This window comes from Mirounga leonina, unplaced genomic scaffold, assembly GCF_011800145.1.
Source record: "Mirounga leonina isolate KUSES-001 unplaced genomic scaffold, KU_Mleo_1.0 Mir_180, whole genome shotgun sequence".
Classification (NCBI taxonomy): Eukaryota; Metazoa; Chordata; class Mammalia; order Carnivora; family Phocidae; genus Mirounga; species Mirounga leonina.
The window spans coordinates 17628168-17650317 of NW_023270469.1; the positions used below are offsets into that span (position 1 = coordinate 17628168).

The 22150-nt window shown below is 49.5% G+C and overlaps 1 protein-coding gene across 6 annotated transcripts in view; it reads right to left on the reverse strand.

The window, feature by feature from the left end:
• Positions 1-98: 98 nt before the first annotated feature.
• The window catches only part of PRMT7 (protein arginine methyltransferase 7), a 46729-nt gene continuing 24677 nt past the window's right edge, over positions 99-22150 (reverse strand). For 5 of the 6 annotated variants that reach the window (XM_035024909.1, XM_035024910.1, XM_035024911.1 and 2 more), the window contains 13 exons: positions 21349-21461; positions 17730-17971; positions 17325-17505; positions 12170-12297; positions 11581-11716; positions 10512-10595; positions 9703-9750; positions 8971-9060; positions 5264-5425; positions 4074-4148; positions 3148-3308; positions 2348-2444; positions 1909-2137 (listed from right to left, as the gene is read on the reverse strand). In XM_035024909.1, the coding sequence (XP_034880800.1) occupies positions 1961-2137; positions 2348-2444; positions 3148-3308; positions 4074-4148; positions 5264-5425; positions 8971-9060; positions 9703-9750; positions 10512-10595; positions 11581-11716; positions 12170-12297; positions 17325-17505; positions 17730-17971; positions 21349-21461 (1694 nt within the window). In that variant the 3' untranslated portion in view covers positions 1909-1960. Of the gene's footprint in view, positions 2138-2347; positions 2445-3147; positions 3309-4073; positions 4149-5263; positions 5426-8970; positions 9061-9702; positions 9751-10511; positions 10596-11580; positions 11717-12169; positions 12298-17324; positions 17506-17729; positions 17972-21348; positions 21462-22150 lie in introns of all 6 variants that reach the window. The other variant, XM_035024905.1, reaches the window with a different exon arrangement.

Below are 22150 nucleotides of genomic sequence, written 5' to 3' on the forward strand. Positions count from 1 at the left end.
TCCCAGGAGCAGCCAGGAATCTCTGCTCACATAGGCAGGGCCCAACTGAACACACTCGATGCCTGGATGGCGGGACTGAGCCAAGGCCTCCAGGCTTCGAGTCAGCCGTGTCCAGGAGAACAGGAGAGACAAAGGCCAGGGTTCCTGAAGCAGAGAAACGCCAGTCCAGCCTCCACCCCTCCGAGGAGCCACCTCCCTCCCAGGGCAGCTCTCCGGGAGCTGCGGCACAGGGCGGCACATGCTTCTCTCCCTACTCACAGGGCGGCCTTAGGCAAGTCATACCTCCCTGTGCCTCGGTCATTTCCTGTCCTAACAAGGTCGCCTCTGCCCAGCCTGGCCTGGCATCTGGAGCCGGGCCAGCCTGCATCCCATCTCCCCTCACCCTATCCTCTGGCGCAGCCTGAGCACTGAGGCCACCACTGCCCAACCACACGTTTCATCAAGGCTGTGGACTCCTAGGACCATGCACAAGCCAGACTTTTCCATTTTGATTTTTTAAAAAAAGAAAACACTATCAGGATCTCAGATTCTGTGGCATCTAGGCCTAGGAGGGGTGGACACAGGGGTCATCCAAATCCCCACCCAAGGCCCCACGCCTGCCCCAGGCCCAGCCTCCTCCACAGAAGCCAGGAGGCAGGGGTCAGCTTCGGAAGGAAACGGTCATTTCCATTTGTCCAAACCACCTTGAGTTTTAAGTATGAATATTAACCTTGATGCTTTTTAACTATTGTATTAACTTGCTAAGATTTAGAAATACTGTTTTAAAAAAGAAAAAAAAAAACAATTTTTTAATTTCTGTATTTTTTTCGGTATTGTATCCTCATGGGACATTAGGGGTTTTATATGGTAAGCACACCTAAGGTTTTGGTAAAAATATTATCAAATATATATCCAGACGATTCTTCCCTAGAAGAAAAACAATCTTTACACCTGATAAAATATTTTGAAAAGAGAGGTGTTTTTTCCCTTTATTGGTGCTGAACGGAAGGATGGATAATAAGAAAATAAAACTGTGAGGCTCAAGGCTGGTGTTCTCTTATTTGAGCGACAAGCTGGGGCCAGGCTGTGGGGGGCCGGCCTTTCCTGCCCTCCCCCCAGCAGCACGGGAACAGGATAAATCTGCCCTGAACCGCCAGAAAACCAGGCCACCTGGGTTCCTACTATCTCCTTGTTCCCTCTGCAAGTGGGAATAAAGAACGAAGGGCACCTTGAGTGAGGAGAAGCCAGGCTGGGACCACTTCAGGACTCCCTGGCCTTCCCCAGCAAAGCAAGTGCCAGGCTGGAGTGGCTACACTGTATCCATCTGCCCCAGGCCTCGGAGGTGGCGGGAGGTCCTTCTGCTAGAATGGGGGCACACAGGAAAAGGTTTTACCTCCTGGCTCCTCCTCCTGATGGCTGGTTTCCGGGTCTGCATCTCAGGAAACGCTTCGAGACCACCTCTTCCCTATCCTCTGAGCAGCAGCCTGATGTCCAGGTGTCAAGTCTCAGTCACCTGCTGATGCTGCATACAGAGGCCAGACGCTTATGGATATGCCTGGATAATGTCACCCAACACATGAGAAGGACGGCCCTGCCAGGGTCTTTCAGGCCCATGGCCCAGCCACAAGTCAGCATCCCAGCCTAGATCTAGAAACCCCTCCCAGCTGAGAGCACACAACCTGCCCGGCCCAGCCCGCTCCCAGCACAGCACAGGGACACTGCCACGTGAGAGCTTTCTGAGCACTTTGGAACCACGGCGGGGGCGGTGGGGGCTTCCCTGGCCCCTCCTCGGCTTCAAATTCAGTCAGCAGTTCAGGCTGCCCATCACACCCAAATCAAGGAACTGGCGGGCGCAAAAATGTGAAAAGGGAAGAGGGCTCCTCCGAGCCCAGAGGTCTAACTGGGCCCTGAAAAGAGAGGGAGCTTCACGCCATTCAGAGCCCAGAGCCCTCGGGCCACTTTATTTCGCAACAAGTGAGGGTCAGGACCCGTCCTCCAGGGTGTCTGACAGCGTGAAATCCATGGTGACGTCCCCAGTGCGGGGGTGGAACTCCACCGTGTAGCTGACGGTCCGAGGGCCGCCCTGCGGGGCTCTGCAGTCCGGGCTGGTGAAGAAGTACACAGCCTGCTTGCAGTGCGGGTTCCAGCAACAGTCCTCCTGTAGAAGCAACAAGAAGGCAGTGAGGGCACCAGAGCCCCCTCCTGGTCAGCCTCCAGCCCGGGCAACTCGCAACGAGAAGCTGCTGCTCAGGGCCAGGTGACCCAGGGCCACAGAGGAGTTAGGACCTGGCTGCCTACGCCAGGGATACCCAGAGCAGTGCCAGCTCTCGGAGTAGGCCTGCTCTGGGACTCACGTGCACAGCACTACCTCGTCCTCTGCAGACTCCAGGAGGCCGGTGCTGACCGTGCTGTCCGGCGTCAGGTGGTATTCCATCCACAGGACGGCCCCATGGCTCCTCCCAGGCCTGGGGGTGGGGGGATGTTGGGCCAAAGAGAAACAGCCATGCAAGAGACGGGCAGGCACAGCCACAGCTTCCCTCTGCCTTCCAGAAACCTCTGATCTTTCCTTCCTACCCAATCAGGAGGCTGCTAATACCACCTGGCTAAAGGCCACTTGGTAAAACACTAAGCAAAAGAACCACAACCCAAAGCCCCACTTGCTCCCTGCAGCCTGGCCAAGCACTTAGAGGAACCACGGGGCCGGGGCGTTTCCTCAGGGAAGCAGCAGCTCCTCCCTGTGAAGGGAGCTGGAGCTGGACGGCCCCACTGTGCCTCACAATGAGCAGCCCTTACCAATTCCTAACCTGCTTTAATTCCCAGCAGAGTTCAGGAAAAATGGCCCAATGAGTAACCATAGCAACCAAAAATTACGTTTCTCTACAGCTCTGATTGTCATGATGCTGAGCTCAAGGGGAGCTACAGATGTGGGGGGATGTGCAAAGCCCACTCTGGATCTCCTTCTCCACCAGCACACACCCAGGGGCTATGGGGACCCGCTAGAGATTCAGGGCCACTTCGGACCAGGAAGGGCAAGGCCCAGACAAGGAGGCCATCCACCCCACGTGAGAGCAGCCGAAGTAAGTGCTTAGCGACCTGCGCTGTAACTAGACAGAAAGCAGGCCCCACCCTCTCTTCCCCCACTTGCTGCACCCTGGAACCTGTTCTCACCTCCTCAGCTCGATGGAGCCCTCAGCACGGACTGGGTGCAGGGGGACCGGGTGCTGAAAATCAAAGGTCAGGATCTGCTGGGGCTCGGACAAGCGGCGACATGGGTACTCCCACAGCGGGTGGGGCTCGGCCTCCTTGCTCTCCCTGAAGTCCAGGGCACGCTGAGAAGGTGAAGGGGAGGTAGGGGTGTACAAAAACAGAGACAGAGCCAACAGCCTAGAGATAAGGGACTCATGTCCAGTCTCCAAGGTCTAGGCCCGTGGTCCTTCACCTCCTTGGCCCAGGTCCCTGAGAGTAACTGCCGCCGTCACCTGGGGCAGTGGGTCCTCACAGAAAGACCACAGGCCCCTGCATCAGACCAGCTGCCTTCTCCATTCCCCGCTGCCGGCACAAGTGTCTCCTCAGCGAGTCACTTCACCTAAGCCTCATTATCTCCTTTTTAAGATGGGATGACACTCCTGGTCATGAGCTACTCTGAGGACCAAATGTCTGCAGTGGTATTAAAAAAAAAATCTGGCACTTGGACACTCGCCCATTCAGTGACCCTTCCTGAGCACTACAGCTGCCAGGTCACAGCGACATGAGGCTCCCAGTCTAGAGGGAGACAGGAGTCACAGTGCCTGGGACACTAGCCTCCAGCTGAGAACGGGGCTGGGTAGGAAAGCTGCCCCACAGGTGATCTCTGGGCCGCTGCCTGAAGGTCACACATGAGTTGGTGGCAAGGAGAGCGTATAAAGCCAAGCAGTGAGGGGGTGCAGGGTGCAGCCCAAGGGGCAGGGGTCATGGGGTAAGAAATGGGGCCAGACTCAAGATCTCCATGTTCACTTGCACTGTGTAAAGGAAGGCCAAGTGGGAAGGGCAGGACGCTGTGGCCACACGGAGTGGGTGGGTGGGACCCTGCAGGGAGGAACTGTGGCCCCACGTACCTTAATCATGTCATCCATGATGTGCACATCAAAGCCTTCGCAGTCACCACAGGGACTCCGGATCCGCCACAGGTCCTGTGAGGAAGGCACAGCCCTTGTCGACACCCAGCTGGGGATGGACATCACAGGTTCCGTAGGACAGCACGCCGGCATCCACACCCACCCACAGACACGGAAGCATGGTTGCAAGAGCAAGAAGGGTCAGTGAAGTCGGGCTTGGGGTGCCCCGGCCCCAAACCTGAGACACACCTTGCTGTTCCCGCACACATGGAAGAGACCCCAAGGTCAAAGGGGCTCAGAGATTTCAAGGATCCAGGATGGTCATTCAAATCTGCCAGGTCTCAAATGACCCCAAGTCCTCACCTACAGGGGACAATCTGCCAGAGCCACTGGGATGGGTTTTTTGGGGGAAGAAATCTGTAAACTAGCTCCTGAGGCTCTGCACCTATGAACACAGCACGAGGACAATGGGAGGGAGGGGACCAAAAGTGCACACAGGCCAACCAATTTTGTGTCCCATTTCCAGGATATATGCCTGGGAATGAGCGTCATTCCCACATTCCCTCCTGGGCCATGAAAGCCAGAACTCCCGTGGAAATCTCATGAGGTAAATAAACAACACGGAAGAAATGCCCAGAAAATAAGCGACAGAGCCACTGAGCTACCAATGGATGAAACTGCTCTAATCAAAGAAATATCAAAGGAGGTTCACTCTACTTCTCAGGTTGAAAGCATTTCAAAATCCTTTTAAGAAGAAACACCTTTCCCAAAATGATTTTGTGACTGGTTCTGCTTTGATGAGAAAATTAAAATGAAGCTCTTCAATTTTTTCTTGCATAAAGAAGCTGACTTTCCATCTCAAAATGCTTTTAACAACTGGAGCGTCAGCTCTTAGTAAGAGCAGAGCGAACCACGCGAAATGTCTTCTGAAACTCTTCATTTATGTTTTTTAATTATTCTGATAAGGGATAACTAAAATGACAACACACAGCCACTTCCATTTTGTATGCCAAATTATTGCATTTGTACAAAGGCAAGCCTTTTCCATTCAACCCTGCAGTGTGCTAATACAGAAAAGGACAGACTCCTACCATGAGGACTCACACTGCTCCACCTGCACCCAAGATCTCTGCAAGAAAACAAGGGCCCTCACCTCCCAGCCCTTCTGCAACAACTTGTGGGTGGCCTACCCTGAACTCCACGACCACAGCGTGCAGCGAGGCAGCCTGGGGCATCACCACAGCACCGGGCCCCAACTGCTGGTCCACAGCGGTCCGCACATACCAGAAGTAGAGGTTGTGCCATGGCAGCAGGCTGGTGGTGAAGAACGGCTCCCCCAGCAGGAGAGAGACCTGGCAATCAGAGCAGGAAGCAGGACCAAGGCGTCAGAATGATCCAGCTAAAGAGTGAAGGCACATTACAAGTTTCATGGGAAACACGGAAATAAAAAGGCATTCATTCACTCACTCAGGCGACCAATGAGCATGCCAGGTCTGCCCCTGCCCTGAAGGACACAAAGATGAGAAGCAGACAAGAGCCCCGCCCTCAGGAGCGCAGAGAGGTGAAGAGGGGATCCTTGTATGGCACGGTAAACTTTGCCAGTCAGAGGCGAGGAAGGGACGGACATGTGGAGGGAGCCCAGACGGAACAGCATCAGGAAGGCTTCCTGAATGGCATCCTGTAGGCAGATCCCCACTCGGAGCTTATCATGACAAACTGTTACCAGTGCTCCTCCAGCAGGCTGCCTCACTAGATTCTGAGCATCACAAAAGCGGGGACGTTGGCAGCACAGTATCCCCGGCACCCTGCAAAGTGCTGGCCCCGAGCAGATGGTCAGTAAATGTTTGCCAAGTAAATGAACAAACACATGAATAGGAGTCAGAAAAGCAAAGGACCGGGGATTCGAACACAGGGATGCAGGGGCAAAAGCATGGGTATGAGAGCAAGGCCCTTCGGGAGCTTGTTACACAAGTAAACAGGGTAGAATTGGTAAAGGGTGAGGCCAGAGAAGTGAGGCCAGAGGAGCCAAGTAGCCCAAAGGCAGCTGATGGCAGGCCAAGGGGACTGGACCCTTTCCTGGAGGTAAGAGGGGATCTCTAAATGCTTTCATCAGGGGTTCAAATGGAAGGGATGTGTGTTAAAAAGAGCCCTCTGAACAACCAAGAAGCATGTGGAGACCCACCCGCAGGGAGCATGGGCACAGGAGAGGACTTGGCTGAGTACTGCAATGGACCAAGCAAGGAGCAGGGAGTGTACAGAAGGAAGGACTGGGAGACGCGACAGATGCTGAAGAGACAGGGTACCCAGGGCTGGGCCCAAGCAGAAGGGCAGCAAGGGAGGGGCCAATGTAAGATGACACCTGGTGTCCAGCTGAGGTAAGTAAGATGCAGAAGGAAACACTGAAGACAGAAAAGAGTTGGCCCTGCAACACTGGAACAAGGCAAGAAAGTCTGGTCTCACCCCTTCTAGTCACCACCCTAGTGACCTGGAGGCTAGCCAGTGTGCCATTAGCAGTGGCTTACAGAACTGGAGGATTTTTTTAATCCTCATCTATGAGAAGGACAAAAAAAAGTGCAACTTGTACTGAGCGTTCAGACAGCGACATTCATAGCAGCCAAAAAGTAGAAACAACCCAAGTGTCCAGCAACTGCTGAACAGATAAAACAAAATGTGGTCTATCCACACAATGGAATATTCTTCAGCAATAAAAAGAAATGTAGTACTGATTTATGCTACAACATGGATGAACCTTGAAAGAAGCCAGTCACAAACAGACTACACATTTCATATGATTCCATTTATGTGACTGTCCAGAATCAACAAATCCCTGGACAAAAAGTAGATTGGAGGTTGCCTAGGGTTTGGGAAGATTGGGGGCTAATGGGCACAGGGTTTCTTTTTAGGTGATAAAAATGTTCTAAAACCGACTGTAGTGATGATTTTACAACCTTATGAATACACTAAATCACTGAATTTCACACTTTAAAGTGGGTAAATTGTATGGTATGTGAATTATACTCAAAAACACTTTCTTAAAAAAAAAAAAAAGGCATGGGGGGGGAAAATCGGCAAAAGAAAAGCTATGTCACCAAACTAGACATGCAACAGCTACTGAGCACGTGGAAAGGTGTTCAACATCATTAGTCATTAGGCAAATACTAATCAAAATTATGAGACATTGCCCGCTAAAATGACCATAATAAAAATGACAGACAGTACCAACTGTTGATAAAGATACAGAAAAATTGGAACTTTCATACATGTTACTAGTGGGGGTGTAAAATGGTATAGCTGCTTTGGACAACAGTGTAGCAGTATCTTAAAAAGTTAAACAAAAATACCACACAACCCAGCAATTCCAAGCCTACACATCTAAGAGAATTAAAAACATAAATCTTCACAAAGAGCTATATATCAATGCTCACAGCAGCCATGGGAGCGCCTAGCTGGTTCAATCAGAGGGCATGGGACTCTTGATCTCAGGGTCATGATTTTGAGCCCCACGTCGGGCACAGAGATTACTTGAATAAATAAAACTTTTAAACAAGTTTAAATTAAAAAAATCTAGCTGCATCAGTTCCCTCCTAAAACTAAAAAGAAAGAAAGAAAGGAAGGAAGAAAAAGAAATGTTCACAGCAGCATTATTTTAAAGACCAAAAATAGTTTTTGAAACAACCCAAATATCCACCAACAGGTGAATGGAGAAACAAAATGCGGCATGGCATAATATTCAGCATTAAAAAGGAATAAAATACTGACACATTCTACAACATGGATGAACCTCAAAGGTGTGACCAGTGAAAGAAGCCCAACACTAAAGACCACATATTGTTTTATTCCACTTATATGAAATGCCCAGAAAAAACAAACGTATAGACAGAAACCAGATCAGTGCTTGCCTGGGGTTAGGGGCTAGGTGATGGAAATGCTCTAAAACTAGAATGTGCGATAGCTGTACAACTCTACAAATTTACTAAAAATCACTGAATTGCACACTTGAAATGGGTTAATTTTATGGTATGTCAACTCTCAGTAAAGCTGTTTAAAAACAAAAAAAGGTGGCAAAGAAAGATGATCGATTCCAGCTTGAAGGGCCTGTGGGATATGTAAGGAAAGCTATCCAGATGGCACTTGGACAGAACAGATTTGCAGACCCAGCTTTGGCAGCCAAAGATTCCCTTATGGGAAAGGACATGATCACCCAGAGAGAAGACAGAGAGGGAGAGGGCAGGGGGAGGGGCAGAGGCAGAGAGAGAAATTTAAGCAGACTCTCCATGAGGGCGGGACTCGACCCCATGACCCTGAGATCATGAGGTGAGCCGAAACCAAGAGTCGGGAAGCTCAACCGACTGAGCCACCCTTTTAGGCGCCCCTAAAAAAAGCAGTCTCTTAAGGACCTAAAAAGAAATGTGTTAAGAAGGCCTCTGGGTCATGAGGGTCCAGGAGCTGGTGAGAGGAAATGTGCGGGAAGACTGTTTAGTGTCTCAGGTCACTAGGGGTGGGAGTAGTTTCAGAGGCACACGGGGCGGGGTGGGGGTGGTCAGAAGACCAACTGTGGGAGACAGACGATCAGAAGATCAACCACAGTGGTGGCAGAAAGCAGAAAGGCGAACCAAAATACAGGAGCAAAGGGAGCTGGAGCGCTGTAAAGGGGTAAGGCAGAGAGGACACAACACGCTGCTATTCATCCCAACAGAGCCACCCTCCCTCGGACGCAGCAGAGACCAGCTAGAGTTGAGAGCAGTGCACAAATGTGCATGCCAGGCATCTGTGCCTCGCCTGGCCTTGTGGCTGAGACAGGTGTGGGAGCCAGCATGCAGCCGAGAGAAGAGAAGGGGGCGCTCAGGCCAGCACAGTGCTGTGCTGTCCCTGCAGGGACACAGCCCTCGCCACTCACCTTTTTACCCTTCAAGTCTGCAGACGTTACCAATTCAGGCCGTTTCTCTATTATGTTAATTTTATCTTCCAAGTGGTTAGCCTTGAAAATCTTAACAAGAAAAAAAAATGAAAGTATTGTTTTTGTCCAGGAAAAAAAACATCTCAAAGTTGCCTTGTCTGTTTGCAGTTTTCTGGGCAAATAGTTCTGGAGGACCACTTTTATCTGCTTTGTGAAAATTCTCTCCTCCAGGGGCATCCTGTGCACCAAAGATGAGATCACTAGCAAAATGTTGTAAGAGCAAAAGAAATTTCTTGCAGGAATATGAGCAGGACTCAACAACAGGCTTGTAGTTCTGGGAGTTTCCTTTAGAGAGGAAGAAATCAAAACCAATCACTGGCCAGGGGGAGAAATACCGTCACAGAACCAACCAGCCAGGCCAGCCTGTGAGCAGTGACTCCCTGGACACTGGGTTGCATAAACAAATCATAAATTCATTGTATCACTGCAAACATTTTAGTTTTGTTAGTTTTATGTGAAGTGAGGAGAAAAGCCATAAAAAGAAAGCAGAGTCTGAATGTTTGCTGCTATCCAGGGACAGCCCGAGAAGACTCCCGAGCCAGCTCTCAAGATGGAGGGCTTCTCACTAGCTCCCGTAGTGCCGGCACGGCACCAAAGCGATCAGTCCCAGACGCAGGAAGGCAGGCCCTCCCCCGCCCCCCCCCCATCAGTTTCGTAACAATTACCACTTACTTTTCTCATCAGTCTGTGCGAAGCTGCTGAGTTCTCTACTGTAAATACCTAAAGAGAATACATGTCCTTAGTTGTGGGAGATTCACTTGACAGAGAAAGAAATTAAACACCAACATGATCACTCCAAGGCATAAGGTACCACCAAACCAAGTCTACCTGTGCTCATTACCCACGGGAACAGCACCCCCTTTCTTCTTTTTCCAAAGACTTTGAGAGACAGAGTGGGGGGGGAGGAGGAAGGGCAGAGGGAGAGGGAGAAACCGACTCCGTGCTGAGCATGGAGGCCACACAGGGCTTGATCCCCTGACCCTGAGATCATGACCTGAGCACTTAACTGACTGAGCCACCCAGGCGTCCCTGCACCCCCTCTTTCTGCACTGACCCTAGCAAGGTGCAGATGCAGACACCCGAGCTGCAGCTCTATGGGAACAGCTACAGCCTGACTCCTGCCTGCACACGGAGGCGAGCAACCCCAAAGCCCCCACATCCGGGCGCCTGGGTGGCTCAGTTGGTTAGGTGACTGCCTTCGGCTCAGGTCATGATCCTGGAGTCCCTGGATCGAGTCCCGCATCGGGCTCCCTGCTCGGCGGGGAGTCTGCTTCTCCCTCTGACCCTCCCCCCTCTCATGTGCTTGCTGTCTCTCTCAAATAAATAAATAAAATCTTTAAAAAAAAAAAAAAAAAGCCCCCACATCCTTGGCAGCTGTGCTTGCAAAGAGCCCGAGTCACAGAACTGTGTACCCAGACCACGCAACATTCGAACTCAAGAGCTGCCTTTAGGAAGCTAGCAGAAAGGCACGTGTCCAGTACCTGCTCTGCCCCAAGGTGATGGGCCAGCAAGGAGAGCAGACTGCCGTCACTGACACACAGGCACACGCTGGCCGGCTTCAGCACCTGCAGGAGAACCACCACCTCAACACAGGTTTGCTTATAGTAGGTCAAGAAATTCTTGTTGGCACGCTCACAGAAACGCTTCCCTTCTCCTGACCCCACCAACTCTGTGATCCTTCAATCCGATTCTATACCCTCAACACCCAGCTGGATCTTCTTGTGTCCCCACAGTCATGCTTACCTTCCAGGCATTACGCAGCGCCCGCCCTCCAGTGTACCCACCTCACCCACCTCTCCCCACCCAGACCTCACTGTCAGGAAAGACTCCTCAAGCTGTCCTAGAAGGCCCAGCGGAAGACCTGCTCCACTTGCTGGAGGCCACCTCCCAGTCTACAACAAGCCTCTTCCCTCTCTGGTCGCAGCACAGACAACTGTGGGCCTGACGAGTGACTTGCCAAAGGCAGGGATTACTTTCCAGATCCCAGATCCCTTTGAGAGAAACGTAAGACAGCTGGGATCTTCCCTCCTGCAAAAATGCATGCATTTGCATATGTGCACACATAGTTCTGCATACAACTCCAAGAGGTCCAAGAGACACCCCTCCAAACCCTGTGTGTGGTCCTGGCCTGAGAGACCCCTGCTATAGGCAGCAGGGAGCAAAGGTTTTTAGGCAGGACAGTTATATAACCAGATTCATATTTTAGAAAATTTTAGAAAGGAGGGAGATAAAAGGAAGGATGGGGTGGCTGAATCCACTGGGATCATCCACAGGGACTGCTAGTGACCACAAAGGCGACGTGTTTAGAGGGACAAAGGCAGGGGCCGAGGTGAGGCTCCCAGGGAGAGGCTCTCCCAGGAGAGCAGAAAACTAGCCCTCAGGAAGTCCGGTAACACGCTCCCTGGCTCACCACCTGAGGGCCCACCCAGAAGCCACCTGAAGACCAGGAAGCACAGAAATCAAAACCAACAAACTATAAGCAAGCAATGAGCTGGGGCCCATGGGACTAACTCCTTCTTGCCTATAACCACCCAGGGGCTGGACACTGACCGTCCTCAGGGCCTGGACGTATTGGTCAGTTCTGTCCTGATCATTGATCTCTCCAAACCGAGGCCGGTTCCAGAGCAGGTGAGCTTGGCAGTCGCACACAGGGCGTGCTGGGTAGACTCTCCCGTTTTTTTCGGGGCTAGGCCAGGAAATGAACAGATGGACACATATGATGAGCGTGACCTGCTAGGCACTGGCAGGCATAAAGGCATGGCACAGGGATCTGCCCAGTAGAACTGAGATGGTCCATGGTGGGCACATCCTCTAGAGGGCATGGGTCTAGGACCTGGCTTACAAATGGGCATTAGGGGTTAGAGGGCCCCCCAATTCAAGACTTCTCATCTAGGGCTCTTCCAAATGGGGGCCCCGCAACCGGGACAGCCTCTTCTAGTACAGGACAATGGGCGCTAACACATCCAGTCACAAAACTTTTACTCTTATTTCATTCTGTTCAGACACAAACCTGCCCACTCGTGCCTCTACAGGGTCTATAAGGCGAACTTACGTAAGTGCACAGTGTCACCGGCCCAGGGCACCGCCGCCGCCCCCCCCCCCCCCCCCCCCCCCCCCCCCAACAAGACTCAGGACATACCTGGTCTTCTGGAGGCTGTACCATACACAATAGTCGTCGTGGTGGGCTACCAGGCAGAGGCTTGAGCCTTGGACAACGGGCTCTTCTTGTGGCAGGAAGTACACACACTGCATCCAGTGGTCCCGCCACTGAAACAGGGAACAGAGAATCAGGTGTCCCCAAGCTGCAAAAAGAGCAACGCTTCTAATTCAGGAGTCAAAATCCAAGCCCAAAACCCACTTGCAGGGAGACCATGCTGTGGACTACAGATGCCTACTCTTGAAAGAAGAAAATTCTCAAGTAAGAGAGGCTAATGGCTGGAAAGCTTGCTGGAATGCTACTGGCTTTAGAAAGATACAATGCAGCCCAGGGTAGCAGTCTTCAAGAGGAGTTCAGGACAGGTGACTCTGTCCCATGTACGTGCGTGGCTACGTGTGCATGCCTCCACCTCACGTGTGTGTGTGTGTGTGTGTGTGTACGTATAGGCAAGGAAGACGGGAAGCAGAGAGGGAAGATGGGGGAGAGAGAGAAAACAAACATAGCAAATGTTAACAATTGGGAAATTTAAGTAAAGGGCATATCAGTGTTTATTTTCATTTATTCTGTGGGTTTAGAATTTTTCAAAATAAAAAGTTGAGAAAATAGTACAGAAAGGTCTTGTTCTGTTTATTCTTTTGAATTCAAGTTTTAGGGGCGCCTGGGTGGCTCAATCGGTTAAGCCTCCAACTCTTGATCTCAGGACCATGAGTTCAAGCCCTGTGTTGGGCTCCATGCCTAGTGCAGTGCACTTATTAAAAAATAAATAAATAAAAATAAAATAATATAATATAAAATAGTTTTTAAAGACCTGGAATACTCTAAATTGTGAAACGGTTTACAATGATCCAGAGTCAACTTTTAATAAGCTATACTCATCCTTTTTCACACTACAAATCCCACATACAGGATTCTTTGCTAAGAAAAAACAAAGGAAAAAAGCTATATTCACATGAACACCCTTATTACAGATTTAGACTAGCAAAACCTGGCCCCGACCCAAATGTCCAGCAGCTCAGAAATGGATCTACAAGTCCTTATACAGAATATCAGCGGACACTAAAGATGGTAACTGAAAACGAGTGCAGCATGAAAATACAGAAATCAGCACCGACAATCTCATGTATGTGGAAAGAGATCAAAAGAAGGAAGTTCTTCGCAGTGATAGGACCCTGAGTGACTTTGGATTCATTTTTGTTTTACACAAGGAGGTTCATTACTCTTATAGTCTTTAGCCTCTTTTTATTTTTTTAAACCTCTTTTTAAAAAAGAAAGAACTATCCTAAAAAGTGGATATTTAGTGCAATTCTGACGAGACAAGTGTGTGCTCATTCTCTGTCATCAGCAGGAACTAAGAAAAACTTGGTCCCTGGGGAGACTCCCAGAGCACCGCTGGGTGCGGATGCAAACAGAGCTGAAACCAGCCCCACTTCACAGGAACACATTCTGCCCTACCTAGATTTGAATTTAACTGAAAGGCAGGTGAACGACATTCCCAGATTATCTAAAATGTCTACCTGAACATAAGTTAGAAAATGACAATGTAACTAGACACATTATAGAACAAGTAAACGCTAACAAGGAGGAAAAAATCGATTCTCTAAAACCTGTTGTTCATTCCTTACTGTGCAAACTGACCCACAGACAAGAGAAGCCTTCCCCAATAAGGCTCTCTGACCATCACGTCCTCACAAGCCAGCCTCCCAGGTCCGAACGCTAAAGGGATGCTGACTGAACCCACTGGCCGAGGTGAGATAGACTGAATATATTTCAGACCAAGAGCAGTTTAGTGAAGTCATGAGGGAGATCCATTAGCAGCTCTTCAAATTTCTTTTTTCTTTCTTTCTTTTTTTTTTAGATTTTATTTATTTGAGAGAGAATGAGACAGCATGAGAGATGAGAGAGAGGAGGGTCAGAGGGAGAAGCAGACTCCCTGCTGAGCAGGGAGCCCGATGTGGGACTCGATCCCGGGACTCCAGGATCATGACCTGAGCCGAAGGCAGCTGCCCAACCAACTAAGCCACCCAGGCACCCGCAGCTCTTCAAATTTCTAACAGTCCATAAATCACCGCCGATAAAGGAAGGACACAAACCCATCAGGAGACAAGCACCCACCATTGCTGCCTAGACAGGAGGCCCTGCTCCAATCACTGGGTCGGGCTTCAGTCTCAGTTTGGGCATTATGGGGCTACCCAGCACGTCTTGTATGAGGATTGAAGGAAAAAAATAAACCTAGTAGTGATGAGGGAGCAGAAGGCTAGCTGAAGCATAAGCTGACCTTGCAACCTTCCCCCACCCCCTACTTCTGGGTGGGACATGTGACAGTCTTCCAGGAATCTCCCTAATATATTAATGTTAACACTTTGCTAAAGGGGAAAACAACCTTAACTTGACAATGGCAGGCCTCCGGTATCTTGTAGGTGGGGCGTCTTTAGCATATGAATGTTCTTCTGAAACCTCCCTTTTCCTTAACTTCCCCCAACTCCCAAGTATATAATCACCACTCCTCAAGACCCCAGGGCAGGAGCTCTTTTTACCCACGGGTCCTGTCTCCGTGCTTTAATAAAACCCATTTTGCACCAAAGACGTCTCAAGAACTCTTTCTTGGTCTTCAGCTCCAGACCTCACCCCACTAAACCTCACCTATATTCCAAAACATCAGCAGCACTGTGAAGATATGCAAATAAAAGTATTAGCATTTTATATTCTTATGCTAATTTTGTATACATCACTCTCCCAGAGAGGAAGCTAGCAGCCCAGTGTCCACCTCAATTCTGCGGGTGAATTCTGACCAGCCCCTCCCACCCCCAAACACTCGCTCAACCTGCGGAAGACCCCCTGAAGACCAGGCTGTGCAGAGTTCATTTGCACTGCCTGGAGGCACACCCGGCCAAGGCCAAGCAACTGGAGGGGAGAGGGGCGAGGGGGCACCTCACAAGCCCGGGGGTCGGGGGTTACCAACTGCAATCCTGCAGCAGTCATGACCCTTTGGCCTAAGCAGTAACTCAGGGGGCAGGGGAGCAGCTAAGGCCATCCCCCGATGTCCCCCTGCGAACCCTAGAACAAGCAGGCCAGCAATCAAGATAAATCCAGTGCCCAGCAAGTGGTAACAGGACAACAGAATACAGAGAGAATGGTGCCCAGGGACTCCCAGGTAGAGAAGGGATTGTTTTTTTTTGGAAATGTTGGTGAAGTTGGTGGGGTCTGGAGCCAATGGCTGAGACGTCTCCCGTGCAAAATGTTGGTTTATTAAAGCACGGCGACAGGACCCCCGGGCAGAAAAAGCTGTTGCACCAGGGCTGTGAGGCGTGGCTGATTATGTACCTGGGAGTTGGGGGCAGTAAGGAAAAGGGAGATTTCAAAAGGATTTTCATATGCTAAAGAGGACCTCCAAGATACTGGAGGCCTTGCCATTGTCAAGTTAAGGTTGTTGTTCCCTCTAGTAAAGCATTAACACTAAGACAGCTGTGACTTTCCTGCTGGAGTTTAGGTTATTGATAACAATGTTTTTATTGATAAGAATGCTTTTTTCTTGTAAATCACAAAAACATTTTGTAAACTGAGGGAGACTCGTCTTTAGATCTCTATTAGTTAACCATTTGTTTTTCCTTCCCTTAGCTTTAGGGCAGCAGGAGTGCCTGAGGAATGTCACACAGAGCCCACCTGGGGGTGGGAATGGGGGTTGCGGGGGTGTCAGCTTGTGCTTTGTCCTGAGTTTGCCTTCTGCTCCCTCATCAGAAGGAAGGTTTGATTTCTCAGCCCTGAAGCACCTTTCCCACTTTTTCCCCCTTTGAGTGTGTGTATAGAGGGTAAACAACACATGCATTCTTTTCAGGAGAGAAAATTGAAAAGATATGAAAGGGTCATGGAGTGAAAAGTAAGTTTCCTTTCTACCCCTAACCTCCTGCCCTCTTCCCAGAAGCAATCATTTTTACCAATTTCCGTAAATTCTTCCAAAGATATTCTTACACACACCCACCACACACGTAAACTCAAACACATATATTCTCATCTTTGATAATATGAATGTTGGCATGCCACATTGTTCTGCACCTCTATTTTTGTATCACTTAATGATCATCCTGGAGATTGTTCTCCATCAGTGCTAAGGGACCTGCCTCACCCTCTGAATGGATATAGGACAACAGACTTAGCCAGTCCCCTACTGGTGGCTTCTAGATTGCTCCAGTCTTTTTTATCAGATCAGGGCTGTAGTGAGTATCCTGGCACACATGTCATCATACACATATGCAACTCTACCCAGAGCCCAAAAGTCTAGAGGTGGTGTCCCTTCCCATGGTGACAGATTGGGTGTCCCCACAATCCACGGACGCTCTGATGTTCACCGGCCTGCTTTTCACCACAGCTCCACCCAGAGCACGTCACCAAACTTTCTGAACTTTATCACTAACAGGTGGAAAATAATGTCTCACTGAAGTTTACATCTGCACTACTCTTATAAGTGCGGCTGAACAGCTTTTTGCATGTTAAAACCCTGCACTTCCTTTTTTGTAGTTCTCATCCTCCACCCACTTCCTATTAAACTAGAAAAGATTTTGAGGCCATGGAAAATGAGGCTGTAGACAGACTGCAGTCCTCCATTCCAAGCTGAGCTGAGGCCCCTGGGATTACAAAGGGGCAAGGGGTGGGGGCTCTGAGTGTGGCTGTGCTAGGACTTGGGGGAGCCAGCACACCAAAGCTTCCCTGTGGCCCCCTGTCTGCTGGCGCCACACATGAACTTGGCCGAGACGTCTGTTTTCTATTTAACGATAGGTAGCCCTGCCTTTTGTTTTTGTTTTTTTGTAACTCTTCTCTAACGGACACCTGGATGACTCAGTCAGTTGAGCAGCGGACTCTTGGTTTCAGCTCAGGTCATGCTTTCAGGGCCATAGGGACTGCCTGTGTCAGGCTCCACACTCAGCGGGAAGCCTGCTTCTCTCCCTCTGACTGCCGCTCCCCCTGCTTGTGCTCTCTTTCACTGAGTCATATAAATAAATAAAATCTTAAAAAAAAAATCCTGACCTAGTCCTTCTGTCTCTAAATTCCTGTGAATCTAAGGTTCAACATGCTACTTTCCCACAATGAAAAGTGGACATGTTTCCTAATTTACATGAAAACATGCTCAACTCCTGCCTCTTACCTGGAGCTCCTCTGGGTCTGAGTGTGCCCAGAAGGGAGCCATGGTGCACTTGATCTTCCCCTCAGGGTCCATTTCAATGTCCCACCAGGAGAGAACCACCTGAGCTCGGCCAGATGCCAGAGGTTCAAACTGCCGGCTGTGACAGGCTGCTGAGCTACTGACTTGCTTGCTAAAGTCCACACTGTGGAATAATACACAGGAACTTAAGCATATTTTAAGCTCACATACTCCATTTTTAAGCTTTTACGGTGACATCACCAGCAATGAGACTTGTCTGCAATGGACTCCCGCCTTCAGAAGCAGGTGACATCAGCCAGATTTCCTTCTGACTCATAAAGAACTTCTAAAGACCCCAATTCCACCAAATATCTCAAAGCACCGTTGGCTGGGGCGGCTCCTTGGTACCTGAACATAGGCATCACATCACTGAGGGCACTGAAGTCAGTGGGCGACACCTGGTTCAGCTGAATGTCATAGACAGAGGGGGCACCAGGGCACCTCTCCAGTTCCAAGGGGGGGACGATGACCTGCTCTCCACGGCTGGTCTGAACGCGGACAGGAAAGAGCTTATTCCACGACCACATCCTCCGGGACTCCACCAGCTGTGCATAGACGGTTGCTCTGTGAGGTACCGCTTCACAGTTTTCCTAAGTTCATGTCACAAAAACAAAAAAGGGAAAAATAAACTGGTATATGTATTATAAAATATACCCACAGTAATTCTCATTGATCAAAAGAGGCTTGTTCCTTAATATCAGCTCGGTTGAGTAGCATCTACCGCCTTAACCACTAAAGGACGGTGAACTGTTTTTGGCCTAATGTCCTTGGGGAAGAAAAAAAAAGGAACCAGATTTCAAAAAGAACACACGTTATGCCTAGAACAATTTATGTCAGGTGAGTTCCCAACTACATGACACTCTTAAATACTTCAAAAATAACCCTTAATTGTCATCATGCTGATTAACTCCCACACCAACTTTGAAGAAAGAGTCCAAGTCTGCTAAGCAGCGATGATGGCACGGGGTTCCAAGCTTCTCTTCAGCGCAGGTCTCACCCAGACACCAGAACCTTTTTATTGCATAGCCCAATGGATAAGTGTCCACCCTCAGATGATCTGGCCTCCTGGCCTCACCGGGCATGGCCCACCACTCCCCTCGCTTGGTTTTGGCTGCAGTCCCTCATCCGGTTTCCCTCCTACCTCATTCTTTCACCCGACAGCCTCTACGCAACAGACACCAGGAGCCCAGGCAAGAAGAGGACGCTCCCAGCTAGTACTGCAGGGAAATGACAGGCACGGGGTCCTGTCTCAGGACTAGAAACCTCTTGGGTCAGATGATCCTTTGCTTAGGGGCTGTTTCGTACATCATACGATGTTCACTAACATCCTCAACCTCTATCCACAAGATGCCAAGAGTGTCCCCCTCTCAGTTGTGACACCAAAAATATCTCCAGGCATGGCTCTGGATAAGAAACACTGTTCTCCTCCTCTGGCTGCTTCACAAGGCTGTGCTTCCCCTACCCATCCTTCACAGAGACAACTCCCCAGAGACGTGGTCTGGCCCATCTCTCTCCCTCCACACACTCTCCCCTGAGGGACATCCGTCAGTCAGTCCATCTTCATTTACCAAATACCACATAGCCAAAAGCCTCTTGGTCCTCTCTATTTGTCTGACCCTCATATAGCTCAAACTCTGTCTAAACCAAACAAATCACCTTCACCTCTCCCTCTCCTTCCCAAGCCTGGTCCTTCTCCCATCTTCCCATTCAATAGGGAACACCACCATCCAATCCAGTCTCCCAAGCCCCAAACCCTGGCACTGCCTCAATGCCTCCACATCTAAGTAATTACCAAGTCCTTGACCACCTTCCTCCTCCCTCAAGGCTACCTGTTCAGGCCCATTTCTCTGGTCTCAGCTGAGGTCCACCTCAGCCCCAGAGCCTGGATGACTCCAACACCTTCTAACCAGTCTTCCCGCCCCTGATCTTGCACCCCAAATGCTCTCCATGTGCCTGCCTGCATGAATCCAATGCCAATCCCCTGCTTTAAACCCTCCTGTGGCACCACACTGCCTTCTGGAGCACAGTGGCCCATCTCAGTCTAGTCCTGCCCAGCCCTCCAGCCTTAGCTCTAACCCCACCTCCCCCACTACCCATAATGCCAACAACTCACACCGCACCACCTCACCTTCCCTTGACCTCCTCTACTGAGAACGCCCCCGTATGGCAGACCAACACTTGATTACTATTCAAGACTGACTCCGCTCAAGCTTCATCTTCCTTGATGCTCCCCATCTTCCCCTACCACAGCGGGCAGGATCCCATCCCACTGACCACCATTTGAGCATACCCTCCAAATGTACTGTGATAACCTGCTCACCTATCTGCCTGCCCAGGAGCGCACCTTCATTTTCCTGGCAGTCAAAAAATGGCCTGGCAAAATGAAGGCGCTCAATAAATTTACCTTCTCAGATCAATCACTGGGTCACTCACCACCACATGGTCTATCTGTCCGACATTCCAGCATCCTGGTTGCATGACCCTCAGGAAGGCAGGAAAAGGGATCGGCAATGGAAGCCTTTGTGTAAAGCCATAACTCTTTCAAGCTCAGACACAAGGTGGGCAGATGGGGACAGTGATTAAAACAGACAACAGACACCTGGCTACACAGACCAGCTGAGAAAGGAAACTGCGGCCAGCTGCCTGCACACCTTAATTATTAGATGAATTAGAGAAAGACCAATTGGACAACACTAATGTAATTTTAAACATCCTTGTGTTCTCTGTTTCAGGGATTCATCTAGTTGATGGTTTTAATGTGGAAAAATAGAAATAATTACTATCAAAGTTACTAAAAAAAGATCTGACATTTTGGAGACAAGGAGATGTCTCACACAATGTGATCACCACCACATGCTGATCGTGTGAGTAACGTGGCCTGTGGCCCCAACTGCCCTGGAAGGAGCCACATTCACTCTGGCCACACCAAACCCCCCCCCACACACAGGGTCCCAGACTGGGACAGTTGCAGGCTCGCCTAGATGGTGCCCACAGGACATGTGGCAGCAAAAGAAGCAGACACTCACACCTCCCCAGCTGGCCTTTGCCTCTGGGGACATTTATGTCCATAAAAAAGCAAGATGAACGTCTCCGAGATAACACTATCAGCATGCCCCTCCCTTCTGGAAAAAACTGCCAAAGATTATCACTACCCAAATTCTTTCGCCTAGAATGATGAGAGGGCTTGGCATTCAAGGCCTTCCACCCCTCACCCTGACTTTCCACCATTAGCTCACAAGCCCGCCTAGGGGGTGTTCCCACTGACGAACTGCACAGGTCCGCTACCTGGGACACCTCCCCCTCTCCTCAAGCCTTTCCACATTCCACCTTCTCTACATATGTCCTCATCTCCTGATCCGGGCCCTCAACTGCCAGTCTGAAAACAAATGTTACTGGTGCTTCTGTCAGCCTCTCCATTTGGCCATCCAGTCCGTACCATCACTGACCAGTGTGGGTCTTAGAAACAGGAAGGAGGTCTTATATTTCTCCCAGGATGCTAGAACACCTTATACACAGGTTACATCTAAAGAATCTTTGCTGAGGGTGCCTGGGTGGCTCAGTTGGTTAAGCGACTGCCTTCGGCTCAGGTCATGATCCTGGAGTCCTAGGATCGAGTCCCGCATCGGGCTCCCTGCTCGGCAGGGAGTCTGCTTCTCCCTCTGACCCTCCCCCCTCTCATGCTCTCTGTCTCTCATTCTCTCTCTCTCAAATAAATAAATAAAAAATCTTTTAAAAAAAAAAAAAAGAATCTTTGCTGAATTGAATTGAATTTGAAGACATCAACTCTAGCCTACGAAAACTGGGTAAGAGACCCAGAAGTCCTAATTAAGGAGAACCAATGTCTCCCAGGAATCAAGGGTATCCTAGGGGGTACAGGGAAGTACTGAGGGCTCAGGCTGTGCACCAATGAGACCTGTGCGAGCCAGCTGAGGTCACAGCAATGTACCCGAGGGAGGCCCCTGGTTACCTGCACAAGATGTCTGTGCGCGTGCTCATAGGATGGCAGCGCTCCCTCTCCGATCAATTCCGTGTCAAACAGCTCCGTGATCAGGATATTGGCACGGCATGGCATGTCACCATCTGAGAAACACAAGGAAACAGAAGCAAACAACTGATGAGAAAAAATATTTACAGCAAAAACGTGAAAGATAAAAGGTTAATAGATCATTACACTGAAAGCACATACATACATTCAAGTATCTAGAAATGTCACGAAACTTTCTAATGGCTCACCAAAAAACCCATTTTGATATACATATACACATCAAAACACTAGCAATTGGTAAATTTTGGTTAAGAGAATGTAGGTGTTTGTTATACCACTCTTTCAATTTTTCTGTATATTTAATATTGCAAGGGACTCACAGAACTGATAAGAAAACTATAAACACCCAAAAGGAAAACCAGGCAAAAATACAGAGACAATTCAAAACAGAAAAACTAATCAATCAAATATATGGAAAATATTTCATTCTTATTAGCAACTGGACAGATACAAATTAACAATTAAACTATTAACGTATTAGCAAAAATGATTTGAAAAGCAAAACTGAACGTCAGTCCTTCAAATATTTCTAGGCTGCATGGAGGGAGAGAAAACCAAAGCTAGAGAGGCTGCATAATTCCAGTGATACTACGAGGCCCAGGATTCAGCATCACCAGTTCCTTACACTAAATCCCCCTTAAATAAGTTAGTTTCTTGATACCAAACGATCCCGCAAGTAATAGTTGTTTAGGATAGTAGGAGTAGGGGAGGTCTTTTGGCTGAC